Raw genomic sequence first — 17,974 nt, 5'->3', positions numbered from 1 at the left:
GCAGGAGGCGGACTCTGGAGGTGCTGGAGGCAGGAGGCGGGCTCTGGAGGTCCTGGCAGCAGGTGCGGGCTCTGGAGTTGCTGGACTCTGGTGGCGGGCTCTGGAGGTACTGGCAGCAGGCTCTGGAGGTACTGGACTATGGAGGTGCTAGCAGCAGCTGGCGGGCTCTGGAGGTGCAGGTAGTGGGCTCTGGAGGTACTGGCAGCAGGTGGCGGGCTCTGGAGGTACTGGCAGCAGGCTCTGGAGGTGCTGACAGCAGGTGGCGGGCTCTGGAGGTACTGGCAGCAGGCTCTGGAGGTGCTGACAGCAGGTGGCGGGCTCTGGAGGTGCAGGTGGCGGGCTCTGGAGGTGCTGGCAGCAGGTGGCGGGCTCTGGAGGTGCTGGCAGCAGGTGGCGGGCTCTGGAGGTGCTGACAGCAGGTGGCGGGCTCTGAAAGTGCTGGCAGCAGGTGGCGGGCTCTGGAGGTACTGGCAGCAGGCTCTGGAGATACTGGACTATGGAGGTGCTGGCAGCAGGTGGCGGACTCTGGAGGCAGGAGGCGGACTCTGGAGGTGCTGGAGGCAGGAGGCGGGCTCTGGAGGTCCTGGCAGCAGGTGCGGGCTCTGGAGTTGCTGGACTCTGGTGGCGGGCTCTGGAGGTACTGGCAGCAGGTGGCGGGCTCTGGAGGTGCTGGCAGCAGGCTCTGGAGGTGCTGACAGCAGGTGGCGGGCTCTGGAGGTGCTGGCAGAAGGTGGCGGGCTCTGGAGGTACTGGCAGCAGGTGGCGGGCTCTGGAGGTACTGGCAGCAGGTGGCGGGCTCTGGAGGTGCTGGCAGCAGGTGGCGGGCTCTGGAGGTACTGGCAGCAGGTGGCGGGCTCTGGAGGTACTGGCAGCAGGCTCTGGAGATACTGGACTATGGAGGTGCTGGCAGCAGGTGGCGGACTCTGGAGGTGCTGGAGGCAGGAGGCGGACTCTGGAGGTGCTGGAGGCAGGAGGCGGGCTCTGGAGGTCCTGGCAGCAGGTGCGGGCTCTGGAGTTGCTGGACTCTGGTGGCGGGCTCTGGAGGTACTGGCAGCAGGTGGTGGGCTCTGGGGGTACTGGCATCTGCCCCAACTGCAGTGCACATGGTTTTGCCCATTAGTGTGCTCTTTTGGTTTGCTAACAACTCTGAATAACCCCCTTAGTTTGATGCTCTGAGCTGTGCCTAGTTCCATGCATACAAAGCTGAGCCATATCTGCTACCAAGTATACAACTTGTCACATATGATTCCCAGTATATTATACTGTGCCACGTCCAGTGCCAGGCCTCTGAAGTTGAGCCACAGGTCGTGTGTATAACATACAGACCCATACCTGGTGCAGAGTCTAGTATGCAGAGCCTTACCTGGTGCTTTCCGTGATTTACTGTATTATTTGGTTCCAAGAAAAAAAACAAAACAAAAAAAACACACACACACAAAACACACACACAAAACACACACACACACACACACACACACACAAAAAAAATCTCTAGCAGAAGAACTGCATTTGCACCAGATTCCTTGTTCCTGGAACTACACTTCCCCCGGCGCTGCCCCTGTTGCTGCATTTGCTGTAGGTGAGGCCGTAGGCGACTTATAATATAATTATATTACTGAGCTCTGCAACCAGAGTAAATAGGTGACTCCCTTTGTCCTAGAGCCAGGACTGACGGGACAGAGATGTAATAACTGAGCATGTCCTGGAAACCTAGATCTGCCCCAAAACTAAACAGACAGAGTCAGTATGCCAGTCCACGAGAGACTGGAGACGTAACGTCTGTGCAGATCCAGCAGTCAGCGGCATAGAACTGGATATATCCTGTATACAGGATAATGCTAATTCCACACCAGCCCTCCACATTCTTACCGGCCAGCGACAGAAGACCATAGACAACAGGTAACTTATTTCCTGGCCTCAGACTCCCTCTCCTGTATGTTGTTCTGTTATGTTATAGATCACAGGTTCTCAAACTCGGTCCTCAGGACCCCACACACAGGGCCGGTGCAAGGTTTCCTGGCACCCTAGACAAAACTTCAGCCCCCCCCCCCAGACCACTACTTCCCAATCCTTCAGGTGAAAGTGTGTACGCAAGGTCTTATACGTTCCGGACCCACCCACATAACCTTAACACATACACTCTGTACAGTCCACACATAACCTTACATATTTTGTGTTTCCTCACTTTTACATCCTCCTGACCCCTGGCCAACAGTGCTGGGTGACCGTAGCATACAGCCCATTAAGAACATTTGCTATCTGCATGGACCTTTATGCAATAGCACAGACAGAGTAATGGTTAGCATTACTGCCTCACAGCACTGAGATCATGGGTTTGATTCCCAGCATGGCTCTAACTGTGTGGAGTTTGTATATTCTCCCCATACTTGCGTGGGTTTCCTCCGGGTACTCCGGTTTCCTCCCACAATCCAAAGATATACTGGTAGGTTAATTGGCTTCATACAAAAATGAACAATAGTGTGAATGTGTGTGCGTGTGCATGTGATAGGGAATATAGAGTGTAAGCTCCACTGGGGCAGGGACTGATGTGAATGGCCAAATATGCTCTGTAAAGTCCTGCAGAATATGTGTGCGCTATATAAATAACTGGTAAGGGATGTAGTTGGGATACCAGCGCTCGAATCCCAAGACCTGTCAGAATGCCAACGCCGGAATCACGACAGCCGGAATTCCGAACGCAAGTATACTTGGGAGGTTAATGTTAGGCTGTGGGAAGGGGAGGGTTTGGGTTAGGGTTAGGCTGCGGGGAGGGAGGGTTAGGATTAGGAATACTTACCTCCACTGCCCCAATCGGGATTTCAAACAATCTGACCACTAGCATCTTATACCCAATCATCTGGTAATAATAGGTAGCACGTATCCTCGTGTATCAATGCTACCTATAGAGTGTAAGCCGGCAAGCACTGAATACAACAAGCATGTGCCAGTAGCTTGATTAGTAGTACTAACAACTGGTCCCGCCAGAGGAGGGGAACAAGCAGCGGGTATATACAGTGGCATAAGTTCATTCCCAACGCCCGGAGGCAAGTTAGAGTTTGGTGCCCCCAACACTTGAAAAAAAAAAAAGGGGAATATACAATTTGTGAATAGGTCAAAGGTGACAGGACCAAGAGGGACAGTGCCAGGACAGAGGTGACAGGGCCAGTACTGAGATGAAAGGGACAGTCCAGTGGGACCAGGACAGACTAAGACAGAGACAACAGGCGCAGGACAAGGGTGACAGGGCCAGGACAGAACAGAGGGGACAGGAGAGAAGGGTGAAAGGGCCAATACAAAGATTATAGGGACAGTACATTGGGAAAGAACCAAAATGACAGGGCAAGAAAGATAACCAAGACAGATGTGACAGGCACAAGAGAGACATGACAGGGTCAGAACATAGGTGACAGAGGGTAAAGGGACAGGGACAGTAAAGAACAGAGGGCACAGGACTGAGGGGTGACAGTGCCAGAACAAAGATGGCAGAGATCAAATAGAGGCGACAGGGGCAGAACCAGGACAGAACTAAAGGGATAGGAGAGAGAGAGTTAACAGGGTCAGGAGAGGGTGACAGGGACAGAACAGGGTGGTAGGGACAGGAGAGAGGGGAGACAGGGTCAGCACGGAGTGACAGGGGCAGGACAGGGATGTCAGGTACTGGACAGGGGGGACAGAACAGAAGGGTCAGCAGAGAGAGATGACAGGGACAGCAAAGGTGACAGGGACCAAATAGAGGTGACAGGGGCAGAACCAAGACAAAAGGTACCAGGACAGTACCGAAGGGATAGAAGAAAGGGTTAAAAGGGACAGGACGAGGACAGGAGAGAGGGGAGACAGGGCCAGCACAGGAGTGACAGGGACAGGACAGGGGGGGCGGGGACAGAACATAAGGGTCAGTAAAGAGAGATGACAGGGCCAGCAGAGAGGTGACACGGTGACAGGGACAGGAGAGATGGATGACTAAGTAAATGGACCCTGTGAGCAGCGGGCATTGTGGGCAGCTACCTGACACTCCGGTACAGTACCTAACAGGCCAAACGCTCAGCCACTTCCGAGCCCTGCACCACGCGCCGTTCTCCCGTCCCATACCTGTGCCTCTCTACTCCTCTATCACAGTCATAGGGCGGGATGTACTGTCACTGATCGTGGGTCATCGCTGGTCAACGCAATGATACTAATCGCATATGTACTCGCATATGTGATTAGTATCACAGAGCGATGCCAGGGGTGTCCTGCGATCAGTGATGTTCCACAGGACAAGGTTAGTGGCGGCTTCCGTCACCTCCCAGCCCCGGGTGGTGACGTGCAGGGAGTCCCCGTGATCCTCCTTCTCCCCCCTGCAGCTGAAAGGAGACAAGGCTGTGCTGCGGGGGAGAAGGAGGAGGGGGCCGGGGGTAGAGAGATTGTTGTGAGTGGCGTAGGTCGGCGGCGGGATGCGGCGGCGGTAAGAAGCCCATAGGCTTCTATGGGGTATCGCCATCAAACCCGGAGGCGTAATCGCAGCGAAGGGGCCTTAGAACATATGAAAATGCGGTAAAACCCCCGAAAACAGGGGTTTTACCGCATTTTTCCTTTAGTACATCCCGCCCATAATCACTTTCCTCCACCACATACTCTTTGGTTCCCACTAGGCACTTCCAGCATCTGGCTCCTGGATCGGTAGCATATAGTTTCCTCCTAGATCACTTCACTTGTGGACTGGGAGGCAGCAGAAGCCAGGAGTCAGGAGGGAGCGGAGCATGCAGGCTGGAAGCTGCAGCGCTTCTTGGCTGTCTGTGGTGGAGCGAGATGCTCGGCGCACCCCACCGCTGGCAGTGCTGCCGCTAGTGAAGATGGCAGTGGGCGGGGCTGTCAGGCTGGGTACCTTAAAGAGTGGATAATAGTGCGGCGCGGGCCGTGCGGCCATAAGTAGGGCCCTGGGTTGTATACACTGGGCTCCTCTGTATATTATAGTGGGAAGGGCACGGAACAGCTGGTGGACAATGGAGAAAGTGCCCCCTTCAGGGCTGGAGCCCGGCGGCAAAAGTCTCCATTGCAGTTCCGCCCCTGGGTATATAGACATACAGTGCAGGAGTTGATCATTCTGATATATATATATATATATATACACCGGCAGCTGGCATCCCGGTGAACAGAATCCTGGCAGTGGGATGCCGGACGCCAAAATGTCTGCAGCTTTGCTCACCACGCTGCGGGCACGTTGAAGCACTTTGCGCACCACATTTTTTATTCTCCCCTCAGAGGGAGAATAGTTGTTGGCATTATACTACATTATATATATATATATATATATATATATATATACACATATACACCGGCAGCTGGCATCCCGGTGAACAGAATCCTGGCAGTGGGATGCCGGACGCCAAAATGTCTGCAGCTTTGCTCACCACGCTGCGGGCACGTTGAAGCACTTTGCGCACCACAGTTTTTATTCTCCCCTCAGAGGGAGAATAGTTGTTGGCATTATACTACATTATATATATATATATATATATATATATACACACACACACTCTACAATGTATGTATATGTATATATATATATATATATATATATATATATATATATAACTGGCACTCCACTAAACTGAGAAGTAATGCCTGGGTGCCTTCCCTTGGGTTACCAGCCAGCCCCCATACTAACATTCCATTACAGCAGGCGGCACTCCACTGACTTTTTATGAAAAAACAACAGCCATTGCAGCTAATTCATGTCATCAACGTTTCAGGTGTTTAATCCTACACCTGATGAAAGGTGTAGGATTAAACATCTGAAACATTGATGACATGAATTAGCTGCAATGGCTGTTTTTTTCATAAAAAGTCCGTGGAGTGCCGCCTGCTGTAATGGAATATATATATATATATTTACACACACACACACACACACACACACACACACATTAGTAGAAATATATATATATATATATATATATACACATACATACATACACACACACACACACACACACACACACACACACACACACACACACACATATATATATATATATATATATATATATATGTATGTATATATATATATATAAAATATATATATATATAAAACCACAGCCTAAAACTCAAATTTAGTTGCTCACAGTAAAAGAAAAAAAAAAAAAAAAAAAAAAGAGAATGAATACAGCCTGTCTTTACTTATTCTTTACTCACTGTCTCCTCCTCCTAACGCAGGGATCCAGCCTCCTTCCATGCGCCCAGCTAGCTGCACAAAGTTGACAGCTGGTCAGTTTGTTCAGCGGGGAAGGGGGGATATCATGAATCGTAGGAGAGAATATGCAGGATGCGGTCATGGGCGGGGGGGGGGGGGGGGCGGAGGTGAGGGGAGGCTGAATGGAAAGCTGCCCAATTTGCTGGGGAGGGGGGGGGGGTTTGGCGGCGACGGTGGTCATTAACGGTAGGTTTGGAGGAAGAGAAAATGCGGGATGCGATTGGAAGGGGGGCGGGGAGGAGATGCTGTTGTGGTGTGGGGTGGGAAATGCCAGGTGATATCGCGGGGGGGTGGGTGCTCGGGGAGGATTGCAGAGGGAGTGCACTGACTCACTCTGTCAGCGCCGGCTGGTAATTGATGGGCGGCTCCAAGTCTCATAAGAAAGACGAGGAGCACACATAAGGGAATAAAAGAAAAGACGCATTTCTCTGCAGCGTGCGGTGCCGCCCTCCAGTGGCCGGCGCCCATAGGCAGCTGCCTAAAGCTGCCTAATGGTGGCGCCGGCCCTGCCCACACAGTGCATGTTTTGCAGGTAACCCAGCAGGAGCATAGGTGTATTAATTACTTACAGACACATTTTAAAAGGTTCACAGGTGGTGCTAATTATTTGACTTGGGATTCTATGAGGAGACCTGCAAAACATGCACCGTGTGGGGTCCTGAGGACCGAGTTTGAGAACCTGTGTTATAGATCCCTCTAAACCAGTGGTTCTCAAACTCGGTCCTCAGGACCCCACACAGTGCATGTTTTGCAGGTAACCCAGCAAGTGCACAGGTGTGTTAATTACTCACTGACACATTTTAAAAGGTCCACAGGTGGAGCTAATTATTTCATTTGCGATTCTGTGAGGAGACCTGCAAAACATGCACTGTGTGGGGTCCTGAGGACCGAGTTTGAGAACCTGTGCTCTAAAAACACAGAGGTTCTCAGTCCTCAGGTACCTCCAGCAGGCCATGTTTTCTGGTTGTCTTTAATCATGCACAGGAGAGCAAGGCTGGTATCCAATTAGCTGTGGAAATTTATCACTGCTAATAGATTCAGCTGGAGCTATCCAATTAGCCCCGATATGCGGCATTTATTGGGAATTACAGCGCACCCAAAGCATAATCTGCGATAAGAAGTCCTCAGAACCGCGATAAAACATGGAACAGGGAACTATACCGGATTCCATGTGTTATCGCACGATAACGGGACACTTTTCTCTTGAAAAGTGAAATGGATTGTACAATGGGGTGTGATGAGGTGATTTTCTGAGAATTGCAGGGAGAAGGTGAGCAGTTAGAGTCCAGGGTGGAATGGATGCATGTCACCTTTCCCCATCCACAGTGAGTCTGTACTGGTTCTCCAATGACACCTGCGGGGACAGCAGTGCTGGAATGTCATCATTATCCTGCTCCGTCCCTCCCACTCATCCCTCTCCGTTCATTTAATCTCTGCACCTGGGAGCGTTACAGGGAGGGACGGGCTGCAGGTGAGACACAGTGTGGGATGCCTGATCCTCTGTCATTACTGACATCAGCTGCTTTATTAATCACCTTGGTTCTGCCTCCGCATACTACTACACACTGAGCAGCTCAGTCAGAGCAGTGTGGGTACAGATCCAGCATTTGGCAGACTTGAGTGTACAGTAAGTCAGAACTCGGTGTGGGCAGTGCGCAGAGCAGCTGTAACTTCTGTAGATGAGCAGATTTGCTGCTGAGTGTTTGCTTCTGCTCTGCAATTGCGCGGAGCACTGCCGCATCTTTGAAAATAAGCATTTTGCAGAATTCACAGTTACAAATGAAGGTGGAAGTAACTGAGATGCAGCACTTCGGTACAGACCAGAGTGTGCTAGAAGCACCACAGCAGAGAGCAACACCCAGGCAGGAAAGAGGAACTGCGCGGGTTGCGACAGGTGCAGGGTGCTAGAATGAACATTATCAGCGCGCCGAGCGTCTTTCTCTCTGAAAATGTGCATCTGGGTCGGATAAATAAAACTACCGGGAACGACAAAACTGCTTTGCTAGATTGCACTTATCACTTTCACCTGCGACATTTGTACATCTGTGTGCGACTGAGTCTGAATCTGTATAGGAAGTGCTCCAATACGAGCAACTGCAGCATTTTCTCACGCCGAATTCCGTTGTGCTTCATCTGTGACTGTACGTGTGTAAAACAAATTCCTGTGCGGTTACAGTCGCAGCCCAGTGTGCAAATAAGACGCAAAATATAAAGAATCGTACCGCTCGGAGCGCCTCGGCCGCGCTGGAAATCTTGCTCCGTATGGCGTATAGACACCAGGTGTATGCTGCGTTGTGTATTGCTATGTGGGCGTGTGGGCAGCTGTTGTTACAGTGCAGACGTGCAGCAGAAGTAACACCAGCACGATAATGCAGCAAGTTTATCCCGTGCTCAGAGTATCACGCTCCCGCCCCACCCACAGGAGGAAGCCGCATAACTTGTTACTCATTACACACTAACATCTTGTTTTTCTTGTTTTTCATGTCAAAAGCCCAAAGGATCAAACATGTCCGACGGGGACACAATGCTGGTAAGTCACCATTACTGGTTTGGACAACTCTGTATAATATTGTATAACCTGGGGGAGATCAGCTTATAATAAATGCTGCTTGGTTGGGGCTGGTGCAGTTTGCTGCGAATGCTATATTTTATTTTCTTGGTGCAAATTTGTGTTTTTTATTCAGCGTGCTCGCACCAACACTGAGTATGCATCTCTGTCTAAGCCGATTGGGATTCATATGGTGCTTATGCCTCCTTACGCAGAGGGGCATGTTCATCCTATAGAACAGATAATAGTCGTTTCTTATCGTCATTGTTTGCAGCAATAAAACATTATCATTCACCTGAATGTATGGGTGGTCTTCTGTATGCCGAATGTCGGGATCCCGGCGCACAGTATACCGGCGCCGGAATCCCGACACCCGAGATACCGACAACTATTCTCCCTCGTGGGGGTCCACGACCCCCCTAGAGGGAGAATAAAATAGTGTGGCGCGCATAACGCGCCACCGTGCCCGCAGCGTGGCGAGCCCGCAAGGGGCTCCTTTGCGCTCGCCACGCTGTCGGTATGCCGGCGCTCGGGCTCCCGGCGCAGGTATGCTGGTCGCCGGGAGCCCGAGCGCCGGCATACTCTACTACACCCGAATGTATAAATAACACTTGCACGGACAGGGGCTCTGAAAGCAGTCTGATCCTGCGATATGTTACTGGCTACTTATTGGGGGTCATTCTGAGTTGATCGCTCGCTAGCTACTTTTTGCAGCCGTACAAACGCATAGTCGCCGCCCACGGGGGAGTGTATGTTCGCTTTGCAAGTGTGCGAACGGCTTTGCAGTAGCTCTGGACTTACTCAGCCGCTGCGATCACTTCAGTCTTTTTGGTCCCGGAATTGACGTCAGACACCCGCCCTGCAAACGCTTAGACATGCCTGCATTTTTCCAAACACTCCAGGAAAACGGTCAGTTGCCACCCACAAGCGCCCTCTTTCTGTCAATCTCCATGCGATCGGCTGTGCGAATGGATTCTTCGTTAAATCCATCGCTCAGCAATGGTCCGCTTTGTAACCATATGACGCGACTGCGCATTGTGGTGCATACGCATGCACAGTAGTTACCTGATCGCTGCGCAGCAAAAAACGGCAGCGAGCCATCAACTTGGAATGACCCCCATTGTGCGGCGGTGCCAAGGAGGGTTCCAGAGGAATCCCCTCTTGGTAATTTGTGCAAAGTGTAGCCCATAGGCTACAGCGCATCTGTAGATGGTGCTACTGTAGATGGCGCTAACTGCCAGGGCCAGACTTGGTAAATCTGTCAGCTTTGCAGCCCCCAGAGAAACCTACAAGGGCTGTTCCTGCTGTCTGTAATTGAGGGACCACAGCAGATATGGCATACCTTCCAACTTTGTAGCTGCGCTACCCGGGACCCCTCGGGAAAGGGGGCAGAGCTCGGGAAAGGGAGACGGTGCCTCATGGGACCCCTCCGATTGCGTCACTGTGGGGGGCATGCCCAGCACTTTCCAGAAATGCTGGACTGCCCCCAGGCTTCCCCCCGGCACTGTGAATAGATGTGCACTGCCGCAGGTGGAACAGTCCCAGGAAAATAGGACTGTCCCGCTGAATGCGGTACAGTTGTGAGGTATGGAGATATCAGCTGCGGTCCCTCCTTCATACATTCGGGGGATCCTTAATATTTGCAGGTATCCCCGGAAAATGGCTGTTTTCATGAAATTGGCACAAATATTGAATGATTAATACGCCCCATAAAGAGAGGGCGTGTGCCAGTGTTGGCCGCGTACAGTGAGGGCTCATTCACACGGATGTGACTCATGCAGATCAGGAAACAGAAGCACATGCAATATGCGGGTGCAAGATTCACGCTGATGATGATGACAGGTAGCCATCACTGCTGATTGGCTGAGAGCTTCTGTCTCCCTCCCACTGACACTATTATTAGTGTGGCTGCTGCAGTCTAATCGCACGGTTTATTCTATGAATGCCGTCACAGTACAGCAGATTCCTATATGACTGAACTTACTCTGTAATGTTGTATTTGTGTCTTTACCTAAATGTGTTGTACAAGGGCATACGGTACCTATTATAGGGGCTTGGGGTGCAGCCGGACCATCTGCAGTATGTGTTATATCATGTAACGTAGCCTTTAGCTATCAAAAGCTGGTTTCTATTCTTTTATATTTGTAACGTATTTTGTACTTTATTTTTTATTTTTTGTCAATTTTTGTACTAAGTGGCACTGAAAGCCCAGGCCAGTTGTACTGTAATGCAGAATCTGGGAGAGCCGCTCCTACCCCCAGAGGCTAGGGGTGGGACAAAGCCATACGTTAATCCTTACTACTCCACTCCGGCGTCTGCTGACTCCAGGACATTTTATTGATAAATTGTGGTGAAAAGGACCAGCGGCGGTTGCAGCGCCAAATACATAGTGCAGCGCTTAGCACATACATACAAACATACATGTATGTAATGTATGTGCTGGCTTGTTTTATCCCGGGACGGCAGCACTGTATACAACAGCCGCCATGCGCACCCAGGACTCAGCGTTCGGCATTACTATCTTTCTTGGCCCGCCCCCAGACTGCCATTGGCTAGGTTTCACAGGAGTCTGGCGGCGGCCTTTGAAGGACAGTGAAGCCAAACGCCTAACAGAACAGTGATGCCGCCTGTAAGTTAGCTCGCAATTTAGAAATCCATATATGTATGACCCAAAGTGGGTGCTATTATTGTACAGCGTAGGACCACCAAAAGCAGAGGCGCCTTGCCGTGGCTGGGGGCTTAATATAGGTTTGCAAATGTATGTAATTGAGATCTCTGCTTTTCTATTATTCTGTAGGATGTAAATCTCTTTTGCTGGCCCATTGAAGTGTGCTGGGGGAATTATGTTTGCTTTTTTTCTTGTCTGGATTAACCCTTCCCTTACATGCTCCTGTGATGGAGCAATACATTGATCTGAGATACTTCCATTCTGTGTATCGCTATTTAATATAATTATTTAAAAGAGGAATTATCCTTTTAATGATGTAACCTTTGATCCTGCATCAAATCCAAGCCGCGTTCTTTATATACATTTATTCTCAGAATGTACATTATGTTATCTCACCAGAAAGAGATAGAACTGGGAGATGCCGAGAAGACTAAGCCCCCTCGAAGGATAATCTACTTTGCAAATGGAGAAACGATGGAGGAGATGAGCAGCGAGGAGGAGGAAGAGGATGAAGAGGAACAGAAGTTGGATTTCCGCAATGTGGACACGGTAACAGCTTCCAGTTATAGATCTGTGTACAGGGATATAAAAAGGAGCAAGTATAAAGAATATATTGTCCGTAATTTCCAGGCGCATCTCCAGGTACCGAAGTGTTAGTGTAACAGCCCTTCCACCCTCAACCAGCAGAACCGCAGTTGTTCCCGATTCGCTGCAGTGTTCTTGCCACCATCTGTCCATTCTCCTGCCAGAAGGAGCCACAGGGACAAGTTTGAAGGTCAAGAACTATGTCACCCCTTGTGTCACAGCCAACCCCAAACAGTGGCATAACTATCTCCTATATAATAGCCCAGATCTGTGACTTTGTGCTTCATTTGCTAACGCTGGGCGGAGTCACAACACTTAATCCGGCTCTGCTGCCGGACCCTCCCCCCCTTAATCCGTACCCCCTGATGCCCCCTCTCCCTCTGTCTCCACTAAATAGTCTATTCACCGCTTCTCTGCTAAGCAGAACAGCGAGTACAGGAGCTTCCCAACTGCCCCCCCCCCCCCCAACACCGCAGGACACTGCGGCCCGCTGGTGGGACAGCAGGACAGACCCCCCAAAATGGGACTGTCCCGCGAAAATCGGGACAGTTGGGAGGTATGGGGGTGTGTGAGGGGGTATGCTGTACAGACAGACAGGCACCGGCTCACTGTGTGCTTGACCCCCCCACATCAGCATACTCAGCAGGGGCTCTCTGACGCGGAGGAGCGTCACTTTCTGGCACACTCCACACTTCTTAGCTGCAGTTTTGTGGGGCACCTGATGCTGTGCAGGTTCCGTACTGCCTCTGTTATCTCCAGCCCCGGCAACACCACCACTAGCTGCAGCGCTGCCACCCGCAGTGAGGTGCACCCAGCTCCTTCACACACTTTAGCCGGCGGGAAGCGTTGCAGAAGTCCGCGCTGCTTGCAGGCTCCGACCTCCTCCTCCCTCCAGCCGCAGCGTCTCCTGGGGGCTAACCAGTCACTCCCAGTCTCCCCTTACCACAGTGCCCGGCAGCCGCGCAAGGTCCGCGGTATGTGACTGAGGAGTGGGGGGGGGGGGGGGGGTGCGGATGGGCAGAGGAAACAGGACTCCAGCCTGAGAGAGTCAGCCATGCCAAGTCTCCACCAGCAGCAGATCCCAAGCCCAACAGGTTGGAGTGGAACAGCAGCAGCCAGCAGCAGTGACTCCGGTAAGACACATCTGTCTGTCACCACTGTTCTGTCCCTAATACCAATCTCTCCCGTGCCCTGTGTTCTGTCATGTCCCTGTCACCCCTGGCCTTGCCCTGTCACCCTTATCCTGGCCCTGTCACCCTTATCCTGGCCCTGTTACCCCTATCCTGGCCCTGTCACCCCTGGCCTTGCCCTGTCACCCCTGGCCTTGCCCTGTCACCCTTATCCTGGCCCTGTCACCCCTGTGCTTGCCCTGTCAACCCTATCCTGGCCCTGTCACCTCTGTCCTGGTCCTGCCGGCCCTACCCTGGCCCTGTCACCCCTATCCTGTCCCTGTCATATCTGTCCTGGCCCTGTCGCCCCTGTCCTGGCCCACCCCTCCACCCGCAGCATCTACAGACACCCACCCCCATCCGCAGCCCCCCCCCCCCCGCACCCGCTACATTCTGTACATCGTGCCCTGCAGGTGCTGTTCACGCCGTCGCAAGGGGCTGCGCCTCCTTCACCATCGCACACCCTTTCATTGTGCAATATTTAACCACTAACAAAGGAATGCAGGTAATACTCCATATAATACAAATATTGAACCCCAGATAGGCATGTAAGGGTTAAGGGGGCGTAGCCCCTTGCAACGGTGTGAAGAGCGCCCGTAGGGCGCGATGAAGCACCTAGTAGCACTATATTTAGTTCTGTCCCTGCGTCAGGTGATCAGTCCCCATGAAACGTTTGTCCATATAGGTGTGCCCAGGTTCCCTATGCAAGGTTCTGTGGTGCGCTTTACTGCAGACGATGGCGTCAGATTTAATTTCTTTCTGGGAACTTTCATTGATTGTTTGAAATACATATTCCTATCGTAGACAGTGATGATTTCCTCCTTCTATTGATAGACACAGATGAGCTGGAGAACGTACGTGCAGTTCTGGATACTTCGCGTTGCCACCACTGCTTTTTTTAGTAAGTAAAGAGGACAAAACAAATCTGGGAACATTTTTTTTTTTAGCTGGAAATAATCTGATGCATAAATTGAATGAGGGATAATTCTTGATAATCACTTCAGATTTGCTTGTACCTATAAGTATTAAACAGACGGCGTCTGTACCGGTGAGGCTGTCGTTACAACCTGTCTCGTTTCCTCTCTTTTCCAGCCTGTGAATTTCTCGGAGGGAAGCTGGCGAATCTGTTTGGCCTGAACGTCCCCAAGTATCAATACGCCATAGACGAATACAACAGAGCACAGGAGGAGGTAAAATGCGAATGATTTCTGCCACCTTCTGCTTTGTGGGGAGCTGACGCTGATTACACCCACAGGGCGTGTTGTGATCGGGACAGACTGTGATGGGTTCCCTGGGCAGTGACTGGGAGGTGGATAGTAGTGCAGGCAAAAATTGTCCATTCAGTTTATGGGAGTGTCGGGGTTGTGTCACTGTAAGCGGCTGCGTTCGCATACAGTATGTTGTTCATACAATGCGTGACCGCTGGTTCAGGCGTGCGTTTTGTGTTGTCTACCTAGAGAAGGGGACCAACCAACGCCATGGAGTAGGTGCATATGAACTGTATAAGTGACAGTGTTTAGTAAAGGGTGAATACAGTTGGTGTGTGAGTCTATTTACAGTGGGGTTACAGGCACCAGCGACCCTTACTGTCCGGGCATGTTGGCACTTGTGGTTCTCCAAGGGCTGACATGCGGGGTCGGCTTACTGGGACCTGTAGTCCAACTGTTAAGATATATTTCTATTGTACACCACCGTGGGTGTCGGGGTTAGCCCCGAGCTTCACCTCAGTCCTGGGGATCCCCAGGAAGGAGGACCCCTTTATTGGGAAAGGGGCGGAGGGGTCCCAACTTCCCGCCAAATTCCAAGTTTGGGGTGACCAGCAGGCTAATGTGATGGCATGGGGACCCCTTGATGTGTGTCTCCCTGATACGCCATTATTCCCCACCCAGTTGGATGAGATAGTTATTGGAAGTACTGTATGGGGGGGTTCATTTTTCCCCGTTCAGTCCGGGGCTGGCTATGCTTTTTTTGGGGGGGGGCGCGATTTTTTTAAACCCTAGAAGAAACAAAAGGCTGCTCAGATCAAATTCAGCGCAACGCGCTGCTCGCAGACAGGTCTATTGATTGTGGCCCTCATTGCGAGTTATTCGCTCGCAAGCTGCTTTTAGCAGCATTGCACACGCTAAGCCGCCGCCTACTGGGAGTGAATCTTAGCTTAGCAAAATTGCGAACGAAAGATTCTCAGAATTGCGAATAGAAATTTCTTTGCATTTTCTTAGTAGCTCGGGACTTAGTCTGCCACTGCGATCAGTTCAGTCAGTTTCGTTCCTGTTTTGACGTCACAAACACACCCAGCGTTCGCCCAGACACTCCCCCGTTTCTCCAGCCACTCCCGCGTTTTTCCCAGAAACGGTAGCGTTTTTTCACACACTCCCATAAAACGGCCAGTTTCCGCCCAGAAACACCCACTTCCTGTCAATCACATTACGATCACCAGAACGAAGAAAAAAACTCGTAATGCCGTGAGTAAAATACCAAACTTCTTAGCAAATTTACTTGGCGCAGTCGCAGTGCGAACATTGCGCATGCGCAAGTAGCGGAAAATCGCTGCGATGCGAAGAAAATTACAGAGCGAACAACTCGGAATGACCACCTGTGTCTTTTGTGCAACGATTTTGGTCCAATTTGGATCTTTTTGCCAAACATGATTATTGGTAAATCGCGATTTATATTAACAACATGTTAAAAAATGTGATGTTTGGTCCGATGGTCCATTGTGTTGATTTGGTGTGTTCAGTCGAGTTTGAGTTGTGATTTGGGTGCAGTTTTGGCTTTAGTAAATCCCCGATTTGCAAAATCGCCCCAAAATTGCAAAAAGACAGCAACTGTCAGGGCATACTGGGAATTGTAGTTCTACAGCAATTGCAGAGCCACTAGATTCCTAAACCTGCGCTAAACAGACTTTTCTTACAGGACAGCGATGATGATGACTGCGGTGAAAATGTCAAAGACGCAGGCGCGGCAGACGTCCAGAACGAGCAGCATTTATTGCAGATGCAGAGTATAGAATACGGCACCATTCGTGTCCAGGACGCACCTCCAGCTCCAGGAGACCAGTATCAGCTGGACTCTGAGACCCGACCGCCGGACTCTATACCGAGTGAGAAATAGATGAGACTCTCCTGTCTCCCTGTTATTCACAACCTCCAGACTGGACCTTGGCCCTGGGCGGATTTGCGCGCTGACCCCGCGGAGGAGGGGAAAGTGGCCTCAAAGATGGGGATTTATTCCCCAACACTGGATCCGGTCTCCTGATGCACCCGATAGCCTAAGCTGAGTGGGTTTCCCAGCTGTGGGACACAACATAAATACTAATCTATAGACAGCAAAATGCAACTACCGACAAGTCTGAAAATAAACGCCAGACGCACAGCTACCCTGCCGTCGCCTCCTGCCTGACGAGACGCCATGTTGCATCCCAGCTGCAGAGCCGCTACTGTGCAGGAACGCAGAGATTGCAGGACACATTGCTTTAAGTTATGTTACGTGACAAGTTGCAGTTACGTATAACTTTCAGTGAATAAACTGTGGATATTGTTAATTAATAATGTGGTCTACGATATTTGCTGCTGTGCAGAAGCTGAATAAGACTTGCCTTACAATATACTCTCATCTCATCATACCATAGGGCACTCCATCCCTGTGCTCCTCCGTCCTTGTATGGCTCCTAGGGAAAGTCTTCACTTACATGGGCTGGATTCAGGGGAAAATGCAGGATTTCTACTGGGGGGGGTTTCCAATGCTTCATTTTAAGGCAGGTGTGGTCAGCCTACGAAAGAGGGCATAATTAACACTCAACAAGCTGTAGACTGCCTCATCCAAAGTGTATGTTATGCTGTAGAGTGAGAGAGTCTAAAAACATGAACTTTCTGTACCAAGCATATTTATCTCCCTTAAATAAAAAGGTTAAACATACCACAATAAATATACATACATAATCTAACCAGTAGGAGGTAGAAGTGTTCTTTCTAAGCACACATTCTCCCACCTCATGGTAAGACACCTTTCTCTTCTTGCTGGCAGCTGCTCTCTGGTCCAGAGCGCTGGTTGAGAGCTGAGATCCACACATACAGCAGACTTGGTAGGAGAAGCTGTTCCATACCTTATACTGCATGCTGTGGCTGCAACTGTAGTAAAATCTGCTATTGTGGTCATCATTTGAGCTTCTGGCCGCAGGAAGAGGAGTTTCTGGGCAACTGGACCCTCCAGTCCTACCCCATGTGTTTGCCTAGCCTGGATTGTTTCCTTCGTGACTATAGATCCTTTGGGTCTCATTCAAAGTTAGATCTTGCATCCTGCATTTAGGAGCGATTCATCATTATGTAAATCTTGGTTGCTCTTTCATGCTTTGTTGTTTTGTTTCTTATTGCTGTAAAACATGGCGTCTTTGTCATTGATTAAATGTATTGAGTTAACTGTTAGTGAGAATGTTGCCCAGTAATAAGGCAAAGGAGAGGAGCCTGGGACTTTGGACCTACTGTAGGCAAAGCTTAATTCCCAAGTGCGGGGCTAATATCATAAGCAAGTTGACATATCTGTGGAACAATACCGTGTAAACAAAAATATGAAGATGACAATATGTGGACAACGGTGAGGGTTGTATCTTGATGGCTAGTGGAGATGAATGAGGGGAAGGAGAAGGCGGTTCAGACGGGTGAGCACACAAAGTCAGAGTCACTGCAAGGGGCTTAGGAGACCCAGAGCATGGAAGCAAGAATACTGCTATGGATGAACACAAGGAAGGAGGGCCCTGCTCATGAGGGCTTGTATGC

General features: G+C 50.5%; 1 protein-coding gene across 2 annotated transcripts; it reads left to right on the top strand.

Annotated features, from left to right (window-relative positions):
• The first annotated feature begins 1,700 nt into the window (after positions 1 to 1,700).
• FAM177B (family with sequence similarity 177 member B) lies at positions 1,701 to 17,623 on the top strand. Of its 2 annotated transcripts, none has more exons than XM_063919034.1 (6): positions 1,701 to 1,899; positions 8,724 to 8,762; positions 11,848 to 11,997; positions 14,037 to 14,103; positions 14,295 to 14,392; positions 16,116 to 17,623. In XM_063919034.1, exons 2-6 carry the CDS (start codon positions 8,739 to 8,741, stop codon positions 16,311 to 16,313), a joined length of 537 nt encoding a protein of 178 aa, XP_063775104.1. In that variant the 5' UTR covers positions 1,701 to 1,899; positions 8,724 to 8,738; the 3' UTR covers positions 16,314 to 17,623. The 2 variants fall into 2 exon arrangements, with proteins under 2 accessions (XP_063775104.1, XP_063775105.1); XM_063919035.1 differs by lacking the exon at positions 1,701 to 1,899 and adding an exon at positions 7,557 to 7,703.
• Positions 17,624 to 17,974: the final 351 nt, after the last annotated feature.

Source organism: Pseudophryne corroboree, chromosome 4, assembly GCF_028390025.1.
Source record: "Pseudophryne corroboree isolate aPseCor3 chromosome 4, aPseCor3.hap2, whole genome shotgun sequence".
NCBI lineage: Eukaryota > Metazoa > Chordata > Amphibia > Anura > Myobatrachidae > Pseudophryne > Pseudophryne corroboree.
Note: the sequence above shows the minus strand (reverse complement) of the source record. Positions and strands in the feature narration are given on the sequence as shown.

Bases quoted from the DNA above. Each gene is read 5' to 3' on its own strand.
- FAM177B (XM_063919034.1), top strand. From the start codon at position 8,739: ATGTCCGACGGGGACACAATGCTG. The intron at 8,763-11,847 runs GTAAGTCACCAT...TTATCTCACCAG, and splicing joins CCGACGGGGACACAATGCTG to AAAGAGATAGAACTGGGAGA. The intron at 11,998-14,036 runs GTAACAGCTTCC...TTCTATTGATAG, and splicing joins ATTTCCGCAATGTGGACACG to ACACAGATGAGCTGGAGAAC.